We start from the raw sequence: 22,921 nt of genomic DNA on the forward strand, positions 1-22,921 counted from the left end.
TCAATCTTTGCTGTCTCTCTTTTTTATTTTTTTTATATTTATTTTTTAGTTTTTTTTTTTAAGGTGGACACCATATCTTTATTTTACATTTATGTGGTGCTGAGGATTGAACCCAGTGCCTCGTGCATGCTAGGCGAGCACTCTACCACTGAGCCACAACCCCAGCCCCTCTCTTTTTTTAATTAAATAAATTTAATTGAATGTTGTAATAGCTTGTGGTTATTAAGATCTGGACTGGTTTCCTAAGAGCTGAAAAATATATATATATGTATGTATATTCTTTACCTTTAAGTTCAGACATTCTAATTTTTCCTCCCCAAATCACTTAACAACACATTGGCAATAGTATGGATGTTAGGATCAATTGAATAGTGTTGCAGAGCCATCCTATTGGAGCCATACTTCCACCAGTAAATACTTTCTACCCTAGGCCACACTCACTATATTTTCCCCTAGATCTCATTATTTCCTTATTTTAAAGTTTTCAAAATATTAGTTCCATCACATCAAATTTATTTCACAATCCAGTAAGCTAAAAAAGTGTTGCCTTAGGATTTCTTTTCTTCAGAGTTAAGAGTATCAGATCCATAAGTATTTTAATTATACAACATTTAGTATTCCCAAGTATGGTGCTAATTTTAAAGACTCGTTTTTTAATTTGATTCTCAGTAAAGCATACTTTATTCTTCAGTGTAATAGTTTTTATTTAGTAATAAAGAAGTAGCACTTAAGTTCTTAAATTGAGCCAGCAAAAGCAGGAATACAACTGATTCCTGACACTGTCAGCAGTTGCCCTATTGAAGATGTGGACAAGGATGCTGTTTGTTTTATCTGTGCTAAAACTCTTGATTCTTCAGTTTCCATTTCATCCAGATGTCCTCAAGACGTAAGGTAATGGGAAAGGTTATAACACTCAGGTCCTTTTCATAATTTTGATTACTGTTTTTCCCAAAAACCTTCAATGTAACTTGTAGCAAATGCCATTAGAAACCCTGCATGGCCAAGGGCATCCTGAACCTGAGCCAGGTCTAGGCTGCTGCTGACCCTCTGGGCATCTGGCTTTACTCTCTTCAGATACCTTCCCTCTTCGACCCCATGGGGTTAAATCCTCAATTGTGGGACTCTGAACTTACCCTTCTGTCACTGTCCTTCCTCCCCTCTCACCACTCACCCAGCCCTCTCCCAGAACTTCCCAGCTCCAGTGTAAGAACCTGAGACTTGGAGCAGGGAGCATTCCTAGTGACCTGATCACCTAGGAAGTCAGTACTGTTTCTTCAAGTTCATTCCTGGGGGATGCTTCTGCAAGGTCTGGATGCAAGATATCTATTGTACTATGATGTTGAGCCTATCCACAGACCTGCTCCCCTAATAACGGGCATTTGCTGCCTCATATGTTCTCTTAAAACTCATCTTTGAGTCTTAAAACCTGGATTCAACTAAATGGTATTTTTTGTTGTTGTTAGAGTTTCTAAAAAGATGACAGTTCAAAAAAAAGTCATTTTTACACATTTGAAATATTAACATTATAGGAAACATTTAAGAAACCTCTCGGGGGGGCTGGGGTTGTGGCTCAGTGGTAGAGCATTTGCCTAGTATGTGTGAGGCACTGGGTTCGGTTCTCAGCACCACATATAAAAAAATGAATAAAATAAAGGTCTATTAACTACTTAAAAATATTTTTTAAAAAAAGAAACCTCTCTGGAGAGTAGAAAATTTAGTATTTGTGTGCTTTTTTTAAATTATAGAAACAAAAGCCTACAAGTTGCTGAAGAAGTCTACCCTTCAGGATAATACAAACCAAATTGAAGACAGATTTCCAAAGGCACATGCTTCTACATCACAATTTTCAGGTAAATAAGGGCAAATTTAGCATTCAAAGCCAGTATCCAGAGGCCTAGGCAGCAACCAGTACTGGGTTGAGGGAAAGGTGGTCATTCTTTGAAGGTTTCTGGAACTTGCTTTGTAACAGTTTGTCACTGGATCAAAATGAATAAGCACTTTTTCATCTTAGGGAAGTAGTCATTTGGAAGTCCTTCCTTCTGGATGTGCACTGACCCAGCATGGAAGTTTCCCCTACAGACCTTGGATTCTGCCTGCCATGTAGCTTGTCACTAAACACCAGAGGAGATGCCCCAAATTCCTTCTCTTTTCTACATCTCCTAGTTCTTTAATCATCAAATGGGCAGAGTTGTTCTGGGCTGCCCTTACTAGAATATTTGAGGTTTTTGAGTTCTTTTAACAAAAAGACTAAAAATCTTGCTCCAAGCATGACAGCTGCTTAGCAGAAACACATAATCGGGAAGGTGACTCCACAAATATTTTTGGTAAGCATCTTTTGGTACCTAACTGTACAGGTGCAAAAAATGAGTAAATTTGGCATAAGCTGTAGTCCCTTGGATATGTATAAAAAGAGTATGGTACTATTATTAATGTATTTATAAGTAAAATGATACTTTATAAATTGTATAATCAAACATCTTGAGATTCAAGTCCCTCACTTCGTAGCCCAAATTATATTGTATACTTTGTAAGACTCCAAACATTCCAGGTAGAATCACACAAATGCAGCCAGATGTCTATTAATCCCAGCATTTTGGGAGGTTGAGGCAGGAAGATTTCAATTTTGAGGTCAACCTCTACAACTTAGACTCTCAGCAACTGAGTAAGACCCTGTCCCAAAATAAAAAATAGAAATGGTTGGAGCTAGGTCGTAAAATGACAATGGGATCAATTTCCAGTGTGTATGGAAGAAGAGAGAAAGGAAGGAAGGTGGGTGGGCAGGCACAAGTGCTTCTGGTGGCGTTGGCCTTCGTTATACTTAGATAGGGCCTCTGGTTTTCATTTCTACATGTGGTCAGGAACTATCTTTTTACCCCTTCTCTCCCTCTGATCCTGGGACCTTTTTGAGTTCCAATGGGAAGCAGAAGGCCAGTTGGAAGGGTAAAGGGAAACTTCACAGCACCATTATAGGTAGTGGTGTAAATGTGCTTTGAACATAGATCTTACCTCCAAATCTAACTGTGAAGAAGCAGTTCATTTTTCAGTTACTTTCTGAATCAGATATTTTAGGTCTCTGTCCCTGTACCTGTCACTACGGAAAGCCACTTAAACCTGGAGCCTCAGTTTTCATTTCTAAAAGTCCTTCTCCTGCTAATCATGTTGGAGACTCTGTTGAGCCTTAGTGTGAACACATGGTTCAGAGAAATGCTTTGCTGCTGAGGTTACAAGAAGGCAAACAGGTTACAGATTAGAAACTCAGTAAATCCTTTGCTAAGATGCCCATGCACTATCTGAGATCTTAGGTGACTACCAACTAAGAACCAGATGTAGCAGAAATATCCAAGGCTGAAAGCACCCAGGAAGCAGTGATCAGAGAAGCTGGGAGCAGTGGATACAGTTCAGTTTCTTCAGCCCTAGGCAAAGAGGTGGATTGTGTATCTTCTTCCTCCACCTTTTCAGACTGGGAAGAGTGGCATTGATGGTTTTTCAGTGCAGATTTATTCTCCTCTGTGGGGTGAAAAATAGAGGATTTGGCAGAGGGGCTTAAAAGTGGATGGGATAGGTAACTATCACCAGGAGTGTCGATTATTTCTGAGCCCCAGCTTCCAGCACCTGATACTTTGGTGAGTTGTCGCTGCCTGTTTGTCACAACAATTTGAATTATCCAATACTCCATCCCATAGTCGAGACTTATGTGCTTATATCAACATGTATCTTTGTCATTTAAAATAGGGTTCTTTGGGTGGTTTAATTTTTTACATTTTTACATTTTGTGGCTTCTGTTTGAGTGTCACAAGGAAACCCCCTCATTTCTTTTCAGTATGTTAGCAACATTTCAGTCTGCCTCAGAAGCTCCCATGACTTCTTTGGCTTGAACAACATCTTTCTCTGTTGGTGTTTGTTTTACCAAAGTTAGTGGGAGGCCGCTCATCATTCATTTGTTCCGTTGCTGCACAGAAGCTAAGGCTCGCTCTCCATGTTTTGTGCTTACCACAGGTTTGAATATTGGCAGCAGTACACTCAAGACAAAGACAACTCACAAAATCCCTTCGGAAGCTAGTTTTTCATCTAGCGAAGGAAGTCCTTTGTCAAGGTAAAGTCGTGAAAGCCTCTTTGAATAGCAGCAACAAGATGAGAAATGTCACCATACAATGAATTAAACTCTGGCCACATATTATTTTGTTGTGTGACTTGATGGAGGGTGATGGTTTGGGTTTTTGTTTATCTAAAATAACAGTTGAAACTTTAGTCTACCTTTGAAAATATTTGCACCAGAGCCAAGTATTGTTTTGCAGCTGTTGTTTCCTTGGTTTAAGACTCAATTGACACCTCAGTGAACCACAAATTAGCGTCTACAGCTGCTCTCAGTAGGACTGCTTAGAGACCACACAATGGAGTTTGTCAGAAAAAGGGCAGAGAGAAAACATCAGGCCTTAAAAGAAATAAAGTGGCATTTTTCTTCTTTCTGAGACCACTGATACATAACCTAGCAAATGTTGGATATTAGGTTTTGTATTCTTCTTTTATGTCAAGTATTTAGGCTACAGTACTCTTTCCTTTTCTGGCACTTTCTTATTTTACTTAAAGAACACAATTTTTTTTTCTCACATTTGTTAAACAGTGAAACTTCTTGTGTAAATTTTTGAACTACAATAAGTGAGTCGTATGCTGAATTTGTCATCAGGATAAAATACTAATCATTCAGTGGCTTCCAAGTCTTAAAAAGAATTTATAGATGGGAATGTAAGCAACTATCTGTTGAAATGCCTACCCTTTTGCTTTGGGCTAAATATCATTTAAAACAGCATAGCAAGTTTCTTTTGTAATAGCATCGCTCATTAAAAAGATGTCCTTTAGATGATTGTGTTACATTTGAATTTACTACTTGACCCTGGTGAAGTTCTAAAACAGGAACATTTCTAATGTTATGTCCCATAATATAAAATGATCTGCTCCAGAAATGTCCTATTAAAATGAACTGAAAATGAAAATGAAAAGAATCTTGCTTTCATTTATATTTTGTAAAAAACATTATAATATTTTAGGACTTGGAATATAATAAAATGAGGCAGGTTTTCTAAAAGTCTTGCCTTTTAAACTTGACAAGCATCCAGATTGCTCATTTAATTATCAGAAATTATTGTCTTTATATTCAAGTTTTTATCCATATTGTTAAAGAAAATGGGAGATAACTGGGTCAGGTAGTCTTAAAGTATTATATTATTATGATTATATCATAAATTCAAGTTGTTAAAGGACAATAAATTTACAGATAGTTTTCAGGGTTTAATGTTACAGTTTGGCTTAATAATACACCCCCATAGTTTTAAGATTATTAGAAGTATTTTTCTTCATTACATTTTTTAGATATACGTATATATATATAATTTTTATTAATATTACTTTGTATTTTTCCTCACAATTTTTTAACTAGGTATCATTATTTTTAACATGAATATAGAAGCAATGCAAAGAGATCCACCTTTTTAAATGATATTTTTTGACCACATAGAATTTGCATATCATTTAGGGAAACTTAATATCTTAATGACACTGAAATTACCAAGAACATGAGATTGCTATTCCTTTATTTAAGTCTATATTGGTGATTTTCAGAGACATTTTTCCTCAGATAGGTTTGGTACATATATATATATTTTCTCCATTACATTTTGAAGACACGAAAACAATTCTTTTTAAACTTACTTTATATATGATCTTTGGGTAGTTTTTAATACATTCAAAAGCAATTGGGTTTTGCAGAACATTTTATCAGCTTGAAAATTTCACATCATGTCTATATTTCACCAACTAAAATTGAACTTTTTTGTTCCTCAAATTAAGTCAGGGACCTTTTCTTATTACTATTGCTTCTTTATGAAAATGAATTACAAGTAATCTTATGACCTTTAAGGGAAAAAAAAAAAAACTCAAAAAGATCTTCAAGGAACCCTTGGTTTTAGACACTTGATAAGAATCCAGTGATGAAAAGACCTGGCCATCGAGTGCCTGGGTTTGGTGTGCTGTTTGTCACAGTTTGGTTCTTGTGCCGGGTTTGGTATTGTTAATACCCCACCCTGAGCTTTGGAGAGCTCTGGTTTTGCTGTTTGTGCCTGGCTTCACTGAAATTTCTTAGAGGCTTACATTTAAGGATCCCACTTACTGCAGTCACTCCTTGTGCTTTATTGCTTTTACAAGTGGTCTCGAAACCCAGTACTTGAGAATAAACATAACAGTGCAGCGCTGCTGTAGCACTTTTAAAAATTCTTCTTTGCTCTATTTTGTCAGTGAGCTGATGAGCGACCTCAAAAAAAAAAAAAAAAGAAGACCCCGCTGGACCTAAAAAAAAAAAAAAAAATGGCTTCCTCTGATGTCCTAGAGACAATAATTATGATGTGCTAGTTAAGCCCAAACTACAGCTGAGGGATTTTACTTTAAAGCAGCGGCTTGGGCGCAAAAATGCATTTATAGCTCTTTGTCTGCACCTCATTATGTGTGGGCCTGATTCATTAAGTAATTGGTTTGCAGTTGTTTACATGAGTATTAAGGCCTTCTTTTCAGCCGCCTTTGAGAGATACATTGTGCAAATGTTGCCTGTGATGAATGCAGAATGAAGGCCAGAGGGTCCGTCCTATTGGCTAAACAGTGCACTCTGTTGAAAAGCCAGAGAAAGGGATTGGGTGCTGCTTTGCATAGCAATGACTTTCTTAATAAGCGTTACAGATTAATACACACAAGCTATAAAAGATGCAAAGAGATACTCTTAGCACATTTATACATGCTCATTTCATTGTGATGGTGGTGGGGTCTGGGTGCTTTCATATTCCGTTTTTCAGAGCAACGGCTTCAGTGCATGAGCCGTAATAGAATCCGATGTTTATTGTATTATAAATCACGGGCAAGTAGGCAGATCGGCAACAGTTTATTATTAAAGATTCTTTCAGTGTAAATCTTTTTCTACCATTGTATTTGCTTTAGCAAAATCATTTTGTGGTTGAGTGGGGATGAAAGGCATAATGTACGAAGGAGTGAGTCCTAATAGGAAGCTGTTGTCCAAGTAAAGACCACTTGTTCCCTTTTGTTCAGGGGTGCATGCCAGAGCTTCCTCTCTTCTGCAAACATTGTCTCGCTTTACCTTCCCCAGGAAGCCGTTTTCACTCTCCCTGATCCATTTATTCAATGGAGAGTATATCTTAAACGCCTGCCTTGTAACTTCAGCTTACTGGTTCCTGCCTTGTAACTTCAGCTTACTGGTTGGTTGGAGATGCCAGGTTTTGCCAAAAGAACCAAGGGGTGTGTGCTTGCAACATAATTTCCTGGAGGAGAGGTACCAGAAGTCACCCAGCCAATGCACACTGATAGGGCCGCTGTGGGTGGCATTCCGTGCCAGCCATGCAGCAATAGGAACGACCAGTGGGGGGCGCCAGCCTGCTGCTGATGCTCTGATGGGGGCCCTGGATTCCTTTTGCCTGGTCACTGTGCTGTTTTCCCTGGGATATTATAAAGATTACAAAGAACCAAATTGTCCAGTGAAATAAAAATGAGTTTTTCCTGGAAGTTCTTTAGTTTATCTTATAAAAGTGCCCATCTCCATCTCTGGCTTAGCAAATCTGTACTCTCTTTAAATTCTACTGAATTAGCAGCTTCCAAAATATTTCACATTTCTTATCATAAGCCCATCCATATACTTTGATTTTTTTTTAATACACAGAGCAATTCTGTAATATGAACAGTATACTCATTATTTGAAGGGAAGAAGTTAACAAGTTGTCCCCAGGCAGCTGAAAAATGGTATCTGTTGTAGGATCCTCAATTAACCATCAGGGGGCACTCAGACTTTGTCAAATCAAAACAGCCTCCAATTTGAATGGATCTTTAAAACTTAAAATTAGTATTTATAGATTTATTGGCTTTGTCATTGGACTTTTTTCTTTCTGGATTATTTTCTTCTGTCTTTTTAGAAACCTATGTCTGCTTTAGGAAAATTCCAACTAAAGATTGTATTAAAGGAATTTAATATTGATTTCAGCTAGCAGTCAAAATCATAAAATTTTTAGAATTCAAAACCTAGAGACCACAACTTTAGTTAATTATTTTCAATCATCATTATACCAAGTCCCTAGAACTAGAAGGACACTACTTGGAGCCATTCCTTGTCCCCAGCACCAAACTACAGACTGTGCTCTTAGCAGAACCCCTCAATTTCATCTCCAAATTCAACTGACATGTCCTCAAAGTGACAGTAATTTGGATATGTTTGTTAATAGACTTTGGATATATTTTTCTGATACCAAAAAAAAAAAAGAGATACGGTCCATGCAGTTGAGAGTCAATGTGTTATTGACAGGACATCCCCAAGATATGCTGTTCTCCAAATTTCTCCTCCCCTGAGAGCCAGGAACAAGAATCTGAGTCCCCAACCCAATATCTTCACCTCTGTTGCTGCCTATCTTTCAGAAGGCCCTTGTCACCTGCACCCCCTCTAGCACAGAGGAGCTATATACACAGTGTGCCCTTGCCAGCCTATCTCCTATGTCCCCTGCTCCCAGAATATGCTTCACAGCACCAGGCTGTGTGTCATACCCTGAAACAACATGCTGTTCCATGTCCATGTATGTTATACCTGTTCTCTTGCTGGAATGCTCTTCACCTGGTTTCGTTCAACCTTCTTAAAGTTTCCTGAGCAAAAGATCTGGGTGTACAGGATGCCCCTCCTGTGGCCCCTGGGGCTGTTCCTATCATAATCTAACACAGGCATCTTCTACTCCCTACCCCCTGTGTAAGCTTTCCTTTGGGGTGGCAGGTTTCTGAATCTCAAGCACTGAATAATAGTTGAAGTTCCTGAGTGAGTGAGCATCAATATAGAGTTTCACCATTTACTGAAGTGTTATTTCTTACAAGAGTCAATAATACAAGTGCCCTCATCTCCATATGGCATCACATATAGAGATATATGGAGTCATGTATGCTATAATTATCTGCACGTGTAGAATATGTGTACGTGTGTGTGTGTGTGTGTGTGTACACATGTTCAAAGAGAAATATCATGGTCAGTTTTGACTTGGCTCTCTCTGCTCTGCATTACATTTTCACAGTTTCAGGAAGCAGAACCTGGAGGAGTGTACTTATAGAGAATCTTTTTTTTTTTTTTTAATAGAGAATCTTATTGGGTCCCTTCCTGACTGCTGTCCTGTCTGCTGATGGAAAGGTTATCTGGCTCTTGCCCTGACCTTGGCATAGGTGTACAGACTTTTGGCACATGTCAGAAACCTGGAATGTCATCCTGCAGTTCCACTGCCATCAATTCTCAGCAATTCTCACAGTTTGCCTATATCACAGTTAGTATTTTGGTATCTGTCTTCCCCAGTGGAGCATGAGCTCCTTGAGAGCAGAGATCAAGCACCAGGCTACATATCATACCCTGAAACAACAGGCCATTGAAAATCAAGGTTTGGGACAGGCTGAGAGGATACAAGCCTATGTTTCCTTGAGGGGTCTGAGGTGGGAATGAGGATGACCTGTCAGAACCTCAGAGGAAGAAAAGTGCCTTAGCTAGGCCTTAAAATGAGTGGGTAGGCAGAGTATTTAGTCTTAAAGTTTCCTGAGCAAAGGATACATGTCAAACCCTGAAACACAGCCAAGTACATTCCTGCCACCCCAAAGGAAAGCTTACACAGGGGGTAGGGAGCAGAAGATGCCTGTGTTAGATTATGATAGGAACAGCCCCAGGGGCCACAGGAGGGGCATCCTGTACAGCCAGATCCTTTGCTCAGGAAACTTTAAGAAGGTTGAAGGAAACCAGGTGAAGAGCATTCCAGCAAGAGAACAGGTATAAAAGACATGGTCATGGAACAGCATGTTGTTTCAGGATATGACATGTAGCTTGGTGCTGTGGTGTTTTGTTCACTGCTGCTTCATCCTAGAGCCTGACTCATAATGTCCTATTTTGTTGTTGTTGTTTTGGTTTTTGGTTTTTTGATTTTTGTTTGCATTTGCTCAAAGAAAAAAAAAAGAGTTCATGAACTCAGACTAGATACTCTGCCCACCCACTCATTTTAAGGCCTAGCTAAGGTACTTCCTCTGGGGTTCTGACAGGTCATCCTCAGTGTTCCCACCTGTCAGGCCGCTCAAGGAAACACAGGCTTGTCTCCTCTCAGCCTGTCCCAAACCTTGATTTTCATTGACCTTGTACCTGAGGACTCATCACCACCAGATTGAGCCCACACCTGCACATAACCAGACAAGTATTCCTTTATTCACAAAAATGCTCTTGACAGTGCAGCACCTGTTTACTGAAGTCTGCTGCTCATGCTTTCATTTGACATGATCTTTTAACTTCTCAGAACACATTAAGAAAGAAATTACTATTCTCATTTTGCAGACCAGAAGACTGATGCTCAGAGAGGTAGGGAACTTGCCCATAACCACAAAGTGACCAGAGTTGGATATTGGAAGCCAAGACTGTCTTGATACAGAGTAGATACATCCTAGTTCCTGAAAGCAACTCAACACAACCAGTCCCACATTGGGGCAGGGTCCCTGTGGAACTGACACAAGGTTTTCCTTCACCCTGGTATTGTATTGCTTCTCACAAGGCTGGTGAAAACAGGTGCTTGCAACTTATACATACATTTTATAAGAGTCAGTATACCATAAGTCCATTTTGTTCCATTTCTGTTCTATTAGGATGTTTCATGTGTCCTGGGACACATCCCTCAACCCCTTTGGGCTCAATATGCCCATACAGTGAAGGATCTGGATTTGCAGTACATAAATGCTCTGTTTTAATTTAAGAATTGATTTCTTAGTGTTAGGTTTTTTTCATCTCATTTTTTTTCCATTTGCCAGCTTCACAAAGGAAAACCTAGTACTTGCAATAATCTTTACTATCTAATTTTGTGTTTATGTTGACTGTGTAGACTTTTTCTATGAGCCTTTTGCTCATAGAAAGTGAACAACTGATGCACATAATTTCATTAATATGCTCTGCCACTATGATTACTTAGGTAGGAATGTTCATCTGTGCCAGGGCTGCTTTTAAAGAAAGCTATTATAATATTATGGCCGATCTTAAATTCTTAAGTTTAACAAGAGTGAGAACCAAGAGAGTGGCTTTGAATTACATCATTCTAGCCTGATTTATTCATAGCAGGAGAACTCAAAAAGTTACCAAAATGCATCTGAAAATGGGATGGTTTGATGGATAAACAGGAAAGTATGCAAGATGTTAATCATTGAACATCCCCCTGATGGGTATGTGGTAGTTCATGGTACAGCTGGGGGAAAAATTATCAAAGCCACTGAGAAATTCTGCAGAGATAATTGTCCAATATAATGAGACAAGCAGAACCAGCAGTTATGTTGTAGTTTACTCAATCAATTGTCTGTGGTTTGTTTTGAAATAGGTCCTCCAGTCTAATTGTAAACTTTTAAGGAAAAAAAATTCAAGTTGTCTGTTTTGGGTTCCAAGAGTTACCCTTGAGAGGCCATGAAGGGGAAAGGCAGGCTGTCTGTTTTGCTGCACGTGTGTTACACATTGGCAGTGCTCGTAACAGGTTCAGCAAATAACAGTCCTTGAGCCAAGACCAGACTTGGTTCTGTATAGCCTACAAGGTAAAATTGATTTTTATATGTTGAAGTAGTTGGAGGAAAAGAATGTTTCATGATACCTGAAAGTATATGAAATTCAAATTCCAGTATCTATAAAATGAAGTTTCATTGGAAAACAGCCACATCCATTAGTTTACCTGTTGTCCATGGCTGATTTCTTGCTACAACCACAGAATTGGCAGGCCATATGGCCCACAAAACCTGAACTGTTTACTTTCTGGTTTTTCTTCCTTTCTTTCCTTCCTTTTCTTTCTTTCTTTTTTTCTTTCTTTAATTAACAACTGTACAAATCAGTGAGTTTCACTGTGACATTTCCACACATGCATATGTCATGCACTGATCACAACCACCCTCCTTTTTACCTTTTCTTGCCCCCTTCTCCCTTCCCTTTTCTCTGCCCCCTTCCCAAACCGTAATAGTCCCTCTTCTACTTCTACTTTTTTGTTGTTGTTAATGCATATGATAGAAAATATGGATACTTTTCTTCCTGTGTCTGACTATTGCACTTGATATGATGTACTCCAGTTCCATCCATTTTCCTGCAAATGATAGGCTTTCATTCTTTTTATGGCTTAGTAATATTCCTATATGTGTGTGCATGTGTGTATATATGTGCTGTATTTTTTTAATCCATTCATCTATATCTTGACTATTATGAATAGTGCCACAATAAACAAGGGTATGCAGGTGTCTCTTTTATATACTAACTCCATTTTCTTATAATGTAAACCAAGGAGTAGTATAGCTGAATCATGGTAATTCTAGTTTTAGTTTTTTGAGGAACCTCCATTCTATTTTCCATAGTGGCTGTACTAGCTTACATCCCCACCAACGGTGTATAAGCATTTCTTTCTTTTTACATCCTTGCCAGCATTTTATATTTATATATATATATAATAGCCATCTAACTGGGATGAGGTATAATCTCAGTGTAGTTTTCTTGTTTTATTTTTTGCTGCTGTTTTGAGATTGGGTCTCACTGTGTAGCTCAGGTTGGCAACTCATATCTCCCCACTTCAGCCTCCAGAATTACTGATGTTACAGGTGTTACAGGGGCATGCCACCAGGCCTGGCCTCAGTGTAGTTTTAATTTGTATTTCTCTGATGGCTAAATTTGAGCTTTTTTTCATAAATTTATTGGCCAATTGTTCTTATTTTGAGAAGTCTCTATTTAGGTGGTATGCCCATTTTTAAAATTGGATTACTTGGCTCTTTATTTTTAAATTTTTTGTTCTGGATATTAATCCTTTATCAGATGAATTGCTGATTAAGATTTTCTCCCATTCAATAATTATCTTCTTCATCCTCTTGTTTCCTTAGTTTAATTTGATGTAATTCCACTTGTTAATTCATTTTTCTTATTTTTTCTTGAGCTATTGGAGACATATACAAGAAATTGTTACCTGTGCCAGTATGTTGAAGCATTTCTCCAAGCATTTATATCTTTGGTTCACTTTGAGTAAAGTTTTATATAGGGTGAGAGGTGTCTATAGTTTCGGCTTTCGTTGTGTGAATATCTTATCATCAGCAAACAGGGATAATTTGATTTTCCTATTTGTATACCTTTTATTTCTTTCTCTTGCCTGATTGCTCTGGCTAAAATTTCTAGTACCATATTGAATAAGAGTTGTTGAGAGTGGGTACCCTGGTCTTTTTCCCCATTTAGTAAGATGTTGGCAATAGGTTTGTCATATATAGCATTAATTATATTGAGATAAGATCCTTCTATTCCTAATTTATTCCGAGTTTTTGTCATGAAGGGATGTTAAATCTTATCAAAGACTTTCTGTATCCATTGAGATGATTATGTGATTTTTATCCTTGAATCTATTTGTGTGGTATATTAATTTTTTATTTGCATATGTTTTACCATCCTTACATCATTGGAATGAAATAAATTTGATCATGATGAATTATCTTTTTAATGTGCCATTGAATTGAAATTGCAAGTGTTTTAGTGAGAATTCTTATTAATCTGTATTCATCAGGGATATTGGTCTATAGCTCTCTTTTTTGTTGTGTCCTTATCAGATTTTGGTAGCAAGGCTTCATAGAATGAATTTGAAAAGTTCCTTTCCTTTATATTTTATGGAATAGTTTGAGGTGAATTTGTGTTAGTGCTTAAATCTGGTAAAATTCAGCAGTGAATCTAGCTAGTCCTGGGCTTTTCTTTTGGGGGAAGTCTTTTTATTACTGTTTCAGTTACATTACTTGTTGACCTATTGATCTGTTTAGGTTATTTATATTCTCTTTGGTTCAATCTTGATAGGTTATTTGCATCAAGAAGTTTGTTTCTTCTAGGTTTTACAATTTTTTGCCATATAATTTTTCAAGGTATTCCCCAATGACCCTTTGAATTTTAGTACTATTTGTTGTAATGTCTTCCTTTTCATTTATAATTTTATTTGGTTCTTGACATCACTTTTAGGTAGTTTAGCTAAAGGTTTGTTAGCTTTGTTTATCTTTTCAAAGAACCAACTCTGTTCCATCAATGCTTTGTATTATTCTTATTATTTCTTTCCTTTTATTAATTTGGGATTTGAGTTTTTTATTGTTTTCCTAATTTCAAACACCTAACGACATTATTTATTTGAGATATTTATCTCCTTGTCCCCATTTCCCTTTAGGTAGGCGCTTACCACTATAAATTTCCTTCTTAGTACTGCTTTCATGTCTCATAGGTTCTGGTATATTGTATTTCCATTTTTGTTTGATTCAAGGAAGTTTTAAATCTCACCTCTGAAAATGACCCACTGTTCATTCAGTAGTGTGTTGTTTCATCTTTATGAATTTGTATAATTTCTGCAGTTTCTCTTGCTATTTATTTGTAGTTTCACTCCATTGTAATCAGATATGATGCAAGAAATTGTTTCAATTTTTAAAAATTTCTTCAGGTTTGCTTTTTGGCCTAATATATGATCTGTTTTGGTTATGTTCCACATGCTAATGAATATCTACAGCGATTGAGTAGAATATCCTACAGATGTCTGTTAAGTTTATTCAATCTATAGTTTGATTTTTTTTCTTTTTGTTTTGTATTACTGGGGATTGAACCCAGCTCCACCACTGAGCTATACCCCCTACTCTTTTTATTTTATCTTTTTGATAAATTATTCCTTGATCAATATATAGCGACCTTTGTCTCTTCTGATTTTGCTTTAAAGTCTGTTTTGTCAAATGCAGGCATAGCTACTTGCTTTCAGATTCCATTTGCTTAGAGTATCATTTTTCATCCTTTTACTTTCAGTCTGTTTGTCTTTGCAGGTGAGGTGAGTTTCTTGTAGGCAGCATATTGTTGGGTCTTGGGGTTTTCTGTTTGTTTGTTTGTTTGTTTTGTACCGGGGATTGAACTGTGGGGAACTTAACCACATAGCCACATCCCCAGCCCTTTTTATTCTATATTTTGAGAGAGGATCTTGCTAAGTTGCTTGGGGCCTTGCTAAATTGCTGAGGCTAGCCTTGAACTTGCAGTCCTGCCTTACCCTCCCAAGCCTCTGAGATTACAGGCTTGTGCCATTGCACCTAGCTTGAGTCTTGGATTCTAATCTAGTCACCCATTCTACATCTTTAAATTGGAGAATTGCAGACTTTAATATTATTTCTTTGTTCTGTAGTTTGAGCCATTTAAATGTAATATGTTGTAGAGCGGTTCTTTGGTCATGGCTGTTTGAGGTTTTAAATGTATCCTATACTTTACTGTCCATGTCTTTCCCAAAATTTGGGAAAGTTTTTGCTATTTATTCAATGAATTAGTTTTCTATGCCTTTAGTCTAATAGCTCTTCTCTCTTAAGTATTCCAATTATATATACATTTGATCTTTTAATGTTGTCCCGGTAATCCTGTATGTGGTGTTCATACTTTCCTGAAAATGATATTTCATCAGACTTGTCTTGAAGCTCTGATGTTCTTTGTTCTGCCTGATCTATTCTGCTTGTGAACTTTCAACTGAGTTTTTATCTGACTTTTGAGCTTTTGATTTCCAAGATTTCTGTTTGACTCTTTATCAAAATCTTTATATTAAATTTATCATTCATATCCCTCATTATCTTTCTGTAACTCATTCATTGATTTATCTGTATTCTCTTGGAATTCACTGAGCTTTCAAAAGACATTCTTTTAAATTTTTTATGCAACATTTCATCAATTTTGATGTCTTTGGAATGTGAGGACCTTCTTTTTTTAAGTTATTTCTTTTTTTAATTGTTTTTTAGTTGGACACAATATCTTTATTTTATTTATTTATTTTTTAATGTGGTACTGAGGATCGAACCCAGGGCCTCAAACATGCTAGGTGAGCGCTCTACTGCCGAGCCACAATCCCAGCCCCTTGAGGACCTTCTTAATAAGCAACCTCTTGGCCATGTATGTTGGGATCTCAGTTTATTCTGTAGAATTTATTTTCAGTTAAGCTTCACAGTGTAATCTCCCTGTGGCTTCTTTAGCTGTCATTAGTGATTTTTGATACAATGTGTACTGTATCAGAGCCCAAGTGTCCCACTTTATCTATAGATCATGCAAGAGTAAGATCCCTCTGATAATTTAGTATAGTGTGGAGTAGACCATAGTATATATGAGGTATACCCTTTGTGGTTACTTGTACAATAGGAGTGAAAGCCCCTATTACATAGTAGGGGTTTCAGTGGGTACTGCTGATACTGACTCTATTACTCATTCTGATAATAGCTGCTCCAGTCACAGTGAAGGGCCTGAAGCTTTTTATCCTCTGTTTAGCTACTAGTACAGTTCTTGGTGGTTCATGTGGCAAGGCAAATGCCAGGATCAGAGCTCCCTCTCTTTGGCACTCACATTCAGTCTTATTGCCGATGTGAGATCTGACATGGTATAGGAGCAACCAGTGCTAAGAACCCTCATAAGTATAATGTTCACAATAATTATTTCTCTTTGCTATTTCTATGGGAGTGACTATCTAGGAGTAGAACATCGGACCCCTTACCCACCATCTATACCCACTTGTGGACATATCATTGACCTGGAACTTTTGTCCCCTCTATCCTTTAGGTTGGGCAGGGCTGGGTCATGGCTGGAGTTAGATACAGTTCCTCTCAGCTAGGCTGAGAGTGTAACTCAGTGGCATAGCACCCACCTAATGTGTTCAGATTTCTGAACTTGACTATTGTTTTGGCTCTATCTCATGGAAAAGCGGGAGAATGCTGGGTGCCTCTGATCCACCATCTTGACTCCTTACTATCTGATTATTTATAGAAAACCTTTGCCAACCTCTGCCATATAAGACAGACATGTCACTTTCACACTTGCAGATATTAGGCAATCAGATTCCAAGCATATATGATGGAGTGTGGTGACCATATCCCCTAGTCTATAACTTTTTTTTAAATTTTTTTTAGGTGTAGTTGGACACAATGCCTTTATTTTATTTATTTATATGTGGTGCTGAGGATCAAACCTAGGGCCTTGCACATGCTAGGCGAACGCTCTACCGCTGAGCCACAATCCAACCCCTAGTCTGTAACTTTTAACTCATTCATTTCTTTTGCTTTCAGAAGTAAATTTGGTTGTTTTTCTCTCATTGACTATGGCAGCTAACAAGTTGGCTCTATCCAGCACTCTAAGGGAAATTTTCCCTCTGTTCTTTTCAGCCTTGCCATAGCTTTACATGTTAGGTATGACCCAGAGAAAGAAATGTTGACCCTAAGAATTGTACTTAATAAAAATCAACCTTGAATTGCAGTGTCATATTGACTCTTTGAGGTGGATTCCCAAAGGAAAAAATAATTGCTGCTTAGGTTAGAGTGGAGTAGAAAACACTTAAAAGCGTCCTCCACCTTTCTCAGTGGGTGAACTGTGGTGCATGTAGTTCTGAAATATATTTCTCTTGAAAAAAATCTAATAAATCAGACAATTAAGAACTATTGCATAATTAATTCATATTTTACTGAGATGTTCACCGGATTCCTGTGGCTTAAATGTTCTCAAAGTCACATTGTATAACTACAGGACAAACGGAAAATATAAGTTCAAGTGGCCTCACAAAGACATGGTAAGCCTAGAATGCCCTGTGCAGAATGAGAGAGTCCCTGACATGCTCTGTGGGTCACCTTCCATGGTAGCACTCAGCATTGCTAGCTCACTTGCTTTTGATGAGTTGTGTGATTATGAACAGTAACTTGCATAGATGATTTCCACTTGGCCATTATGCAGCATTGTGCAAGGCTTTTTCTTTTTCTTTTCTTTTTTGGCTTCTCTGGGTCCCTTTCCCACCACTCCCACCTCCTGCCACTTGCCAGCTTATAAAAGCCAAAAAAAAAAAGGTGAACAAGTGTTTCTAAAGCTACATATTAATTAAAAACATGCAAATCAAATATTATATCATTGTACATTGATAATGTGCCTTTAATCAGAGTCTGGTGCTGAGTGAGGTTCATTTATTCATTCCACCCTGAGCACCTACTAAGTGCTAAGCACCAGGTTACCCAGGTAAGCTAAGCAGGTATGGTTGCTTCCATCATGGAGCTTCTAGTCTAGCAGGGAAATCAATTAGTGACACAAATGGGTGTAAAATGGCTAAACAATTAGTGACACAAATGGGTGGAAAACAGCAACTTTGATGAGGACTTGGTGGTTTGATGGGGTAGGGTGAGGAATAGGAAAGACTATAGTGGGAGAACCCAATCTCATTTGGGAGATCAGTCTTGGAGGCACTGTTCAGCATTTAGGTCTTTGTGCCCAAAGCACTGTGAAGGCATTAAAGAGTTTTATGCAAGGAAATGAAGTGCCAGGTTTGTGTTTCAAAGAACTCACTTTTGCTATTGAGTAGAAAATGAATGACAGACAGTAGGACAAGGTAAATGTAGCCAGAGTGAAGAGGCTTTTGCAGAGATCCAGAAAGGAGATATCAATTCATTTATCAGTGTGGGGGCAGTATGCAGGGAAATGATGAAGACCTGAAAAGTATTGGGAGGTCAACTTGGCAGGACATATAGGCTGATTGGGTGTACTTGGGAGGAAATGGAAGGTTATGGATCATTTACTGAGATGAGAGGAAAACCTGGTTTGACAAGGGAGGGGGATCACACTGGAAGGATGGTGAGTTTGTTCATAGATGGGAGTATTGACCACAAGGTGCTTTGGAAGAGGCCAAATGGTACTACCAGCTGGACACTGGACACATTTCTGGAGCTCAGAAAAGTGGCCCAGATTCTAGGAACCTGGCCTGAGCTTGCCTGCCTCTGTGCCCTTGATCCTGTATCAAGGCTCCCTACTGCCTCCTCCTCTCTTGTCTTGAGATATATCTTCACCATCTTTTGAGTCTGAGTCCAGAGGCACCTTGCCTCCTTGGGGATCCTGCAGTCCCTTACCCATCCCTCAACACTGAGTTCCCAGTTCTCCCAGGCAGCAGCAAACTTGCCTTCTCCCCCTGAGGCTTATTATTTGAACCATGCCTGGAAATTTTGCATATTTGAATGCCTACAGGTATTTTTGTAATCCACCCCTCCCCTTAAGCACCTAGCCCAATGTCTTCAGGTAATGGGAGATGGATAAATAGTGACCCAACCCACAGTCACATTTATTGTCTGCATGTGCGCGCGCGCGCGCGCGCACACACACACACACACACACACACGTGTATGCACTTTTTATAATACAAATTCTTTTAAGCTCCCTTCATGGTTGCCCACTTTAATAGTAGCTTGACTACTGGTTAGCTGCTAGGTCCTTTCTGAGAGTGATAGGGGTTTTCTGCTTTCGTGGAGAAACAACACAGGTACTATTTGATTATAACAAATAACAGGCACAAAATTTCAAGGGAGTATTGATAGTTACTGAGCCTATAAAATTTTACCTCATTGGAGTTTATTTTACTGAAAGAAAAAAATAAGTAAATTATGGCAGCTATGACAAAAGGCAGATTTTTAAACCATAAGTTAACCAGGCTTGGCCCAAGGGGAAGGAAACTATGAATTTTTAAGGTTTCCTGCATCAAGAGGAACAGTGTCCCAGCCATGAGAAGAGCGATGGTGGCCCCAAATAGAGACAGTAACTCACTCTTTCCTAATATCTCCTTTGACCACTTGTCCATTCTACACAGGCCTTCAAGGATTTAAGTATAATAAAAATTAAACATTGCTCCAAGTGTGGACTTCAGAATTCATTGAAATTGCAAAAGCTCCTAAAAAGGCACAGTAAGATAGATGCCCTTCAATAGACGAATGGATAAAAAAATGTGGCATTTATACACAATGGAGTATTACTCTGCATTAAAAAATGACAAAATCATAGAATTTGCAGGGAAATGGATGGCATTAGAGCAGATTATGCTAAGTGAAGCTAGCCAATCCCTAAAAAACAAATGCCAAATGTCTTCTTTGATATAAGGAGAGTAACTAAGAACAGAGTAGGGACAAAGAGCATGAGAAGAAGATTAACATTAAACTGGGATGAGAGGTGGGAGGGAAAGGGAGAGAGAAGGGAAATTGCATGGAAATGGAAGGAGACCCTCAGGGTTATACAAAATTTCATACAAGAGGAAGTGAGGGGAAAGGGGAAAATAATACAAGGGGTAGAAATGAATTACAGTAGATGGGGTAGAGAGAGAAGAGGGGAGGGGAGGGGAGGGGAGGGGGGATAGTAGAGGATAGGAAAGGCAGCAGAATACAACAGACACTAGTATGGCAATATGTAAATCAATGGATGTGTAACTGATGTGATTCTGCAATTTGTATACAGGGTAAAAATGGGAGTTCATAACCCACTTGAATCAAAGTGTGAAATATCAAGAACTATGTAATGTTTTGAACAACCAACAATAAAAAAATTTAAAAAAAAAAGGCACAGTAAGAAATCCCATCCCACAGAGCCAGGTTCCTCGTTTTCAGCAGACAAGTCATTGGGTGCTAACTAGATGCCACCAATTCTAGCATTTTTATGTATTTGATACATAGAAACCTAAACATGTGTCTATCATGCTTGCATTTTTCTACCACATGTTTGTTGGTGACCTCCTTTAGTTAGTTTAGTTAGCATTGCTGTCACTGGCAGTAGAGAGATACATATTTTAACTTCCTCACTAACATCTGTTTGCATTGTAACATCTTGAATTCCTTACTTCAGGTAGTTCCCTTTGTGTTTACCTAAAAGCAATAAAACTTTATACATTAGTGTTTTAAGAGGACTGTTGGATAGAAATCATCCTCTGCCTACCCTCCCAGGTGATCACCCTCCAGCAAGAACCCACTGTGCTCAATGTACACATGGCACATCAGGGCAGAGGGGACCTGGGCAGAGCCTGCTGAGAGGAACATGCAAAGGTCACTGGTGATGCTGTTGGAGTAGCAGTATACCACCAAAGCATCAGCAAATAGTTCTGGCCACAATAAGTCTTGACATTTTCTTTGTGTTTTAAAAAATCTGAGAAGTATATGAAGTTTCTGGCCTTTTAATGAATAATAGTGCTTCTTCCCTAATGTACTCTGTAAAACTTTTATGTCATTTGTTTTCAGACTCTTTCTTTATTTCACAGGCATGAAAACAAAAAGAAAATTATGACCAATATAAAGTCAAATGGTAAGAGAAATAACTGGACAAAAATTTTTTTTATTTTTAATTTTAATCAAAACGTTGTTTATGACATGTATTAGTCTTCTACATCCTTATGTGAGGATTGTGAAGTGTGCCTGCATCCTTGCAGTGCCTATAGGGTGGGATCTGAGGACTTCTCAAGACGTGAGAAGTTATCAGTAGTCATGCAGATTGTCAGAGTAGTAGTACTCACTGTTGGTGACCTTACCACATCCTAACAGTTGGTCCAGAGGTTATTTCAGCTCCAGTTCATGGACATGCCTGCTGCCTTCTATATCAAGCAGCCATGAATCTCTGTCTAAAGGCTTTCTCTGGCCACAAGATGCAGAATGTCTAGCCTTCACAGGGCAGCCCAAGTGCAGAGAGTTGATGCCCTGAGTTGAGAACTCTCAACCAGGAAACGGGAGTTGATGGATCAATATCCCTACTTCTTTAGTCTTCACTGGGACAATGTAAAGTGAGTTCTAGTTCTACACAGTCTTTCAGAGCAGAATTTAGTCCCTTTTGTGCCCTGCCAGCACCCACTTGTTAATATATGTTTTACTGCTTCATCTTTTCCCTGTGGCACTCTCCCATTCCCCTCCACATGGCTCATAAGATCACCTCTCAAAATAAATGATGTGTTTCCACGTCCTGTCTTAGGCTTAGCATCACTGCTTATTCCTCTACCATGCCTCCCCCTTCTCTCTGCTCTTAGAAAGAACAGAGGAAGCTAGTTAGTATCAGGCCTGATGGAAAACCCCAGCAGCCCTGTTTCCTTGTAAAGCCTGATTTTAAATCCCTATCCTATAGTAAAAAATCAGGCACAAGAGAAAAGAAATAGTCTGCAAAGGAATTTCCATAACAATGCATAGAATACACTGAAATATTTTGATTTTTACAGTACCTACATTCATTCTGTGTGTGTCTGGTAAGGTACATTATGTGGTATCCCTGTTAGATCTCTTGCAGGCCAGGGCTCTAATTAACCAGTCCCGCTGTGCTGTTTCATAAACTTTTTTTGACAGTAGAGTGCTGTTCTACAAACTCATATGCAGAAAATGTTAAATAGCTGTCTGCTTTTCTTTTCCAGCCTTCTGGGGAGAGTCTGATGACAGTAACTCAGAAATTGAAGCTGCTTTGCGTCCTAGAAACTATAACACATCCGCTGATGATTTTGATGATTTTTACGACTAGTAAGCTGTAACATCTGTTGGAAATAAAGACTTTAAATAAACTGAAACCCTTTGTTTATATGTGATATCCAACCCTGTGTTTATATGTGGTATCCAAAATAAATATGTCCTTTTAAATTTGTTCAAGAGGAAAACATGGGAACACATTTGCTATTCAAGTGAAATATCCTGATAGAAATATGAACTAGCATATTTATTATAAGTGTCACCAAGAAACAAAGTGATGAGTGCAGTGTCCATTAAATTCAAGTTGACCACTGTTTCTCCTTCTATAGATGGCCCATATTCTCCATTGAATGTCTGTTCCTTGTTTTTCCCCAAAACTTTTTACTCTCAAGATAGCCCACATTTTTCCTTGAATATATCTCTGTGCTTTCCTAAATAAATCTTGTCTGTGTCTCTGAAATAAAAATTCAAGTTACTTTCTCTGTAGAAATTGACAAGATGAAATTCAAGGGACCTAGAATAGCAAAAAACAATCTTGAAAAAGAGAAAGTTGAAACTCCTGCACTTCCTGATTTTAACTCCTACCAAAAACCTACAGTAATTAAGACATTTTGGTCCTGGATAGACACAT

General features: G+C 38.3%; 1 protein-coding gene across 1 annotated transcript in view; it reads left to right on the top strand.

Moving 5' to 3' along the window:
• Window positions 1–22,404, top strand: part of Kiz (kizuna centrosomal protein) — a 126,908-nt gene extending 104,504 nt beyond the window's left edge. The window contains exons 10-13 of the mRNA XM_046435098.2: window positions 1,746–1,850; window positions 3,997–4,093; window positions 21,111–21,154; window positions 22,242–22,404. Coding sequence (XP_046291054.1) covers window positions 1,746–1,850; window positions 3,997–4,093; window positions 21,111–21,154; window positions 22,242–22,345 — 350 coding nt within the window. The 3' untranslated portion in view covers window positions 22,346–22,404. The remainder of the gene's footprint in view (window positions 1–1,745; window positions 1,851–3,996; window positions 4,094–21,110; window positions 21,155–22,241) is intronic.
• Window positions 22,405–22,921: the final 517 nt, after the last annotated feature.

Source organism: Marmota monax, unplaced genomic scaffold (assembly GCF_021218885.2).
Source record: "Marmota monax isolate L192 unplaced genomic scaffold, Marmota_monax_Labrador192_F-V1.1 WCK01_AAM20220418_F8-fsc00005, whole genome shotgun sequence".
NCBI classification, from domain to species: domain Eukaryota; kingdom Metazoa; phylum Chordata; class Mammalia; order Rodentia; family Sciuridae; genus Marmota; species Marmota monax.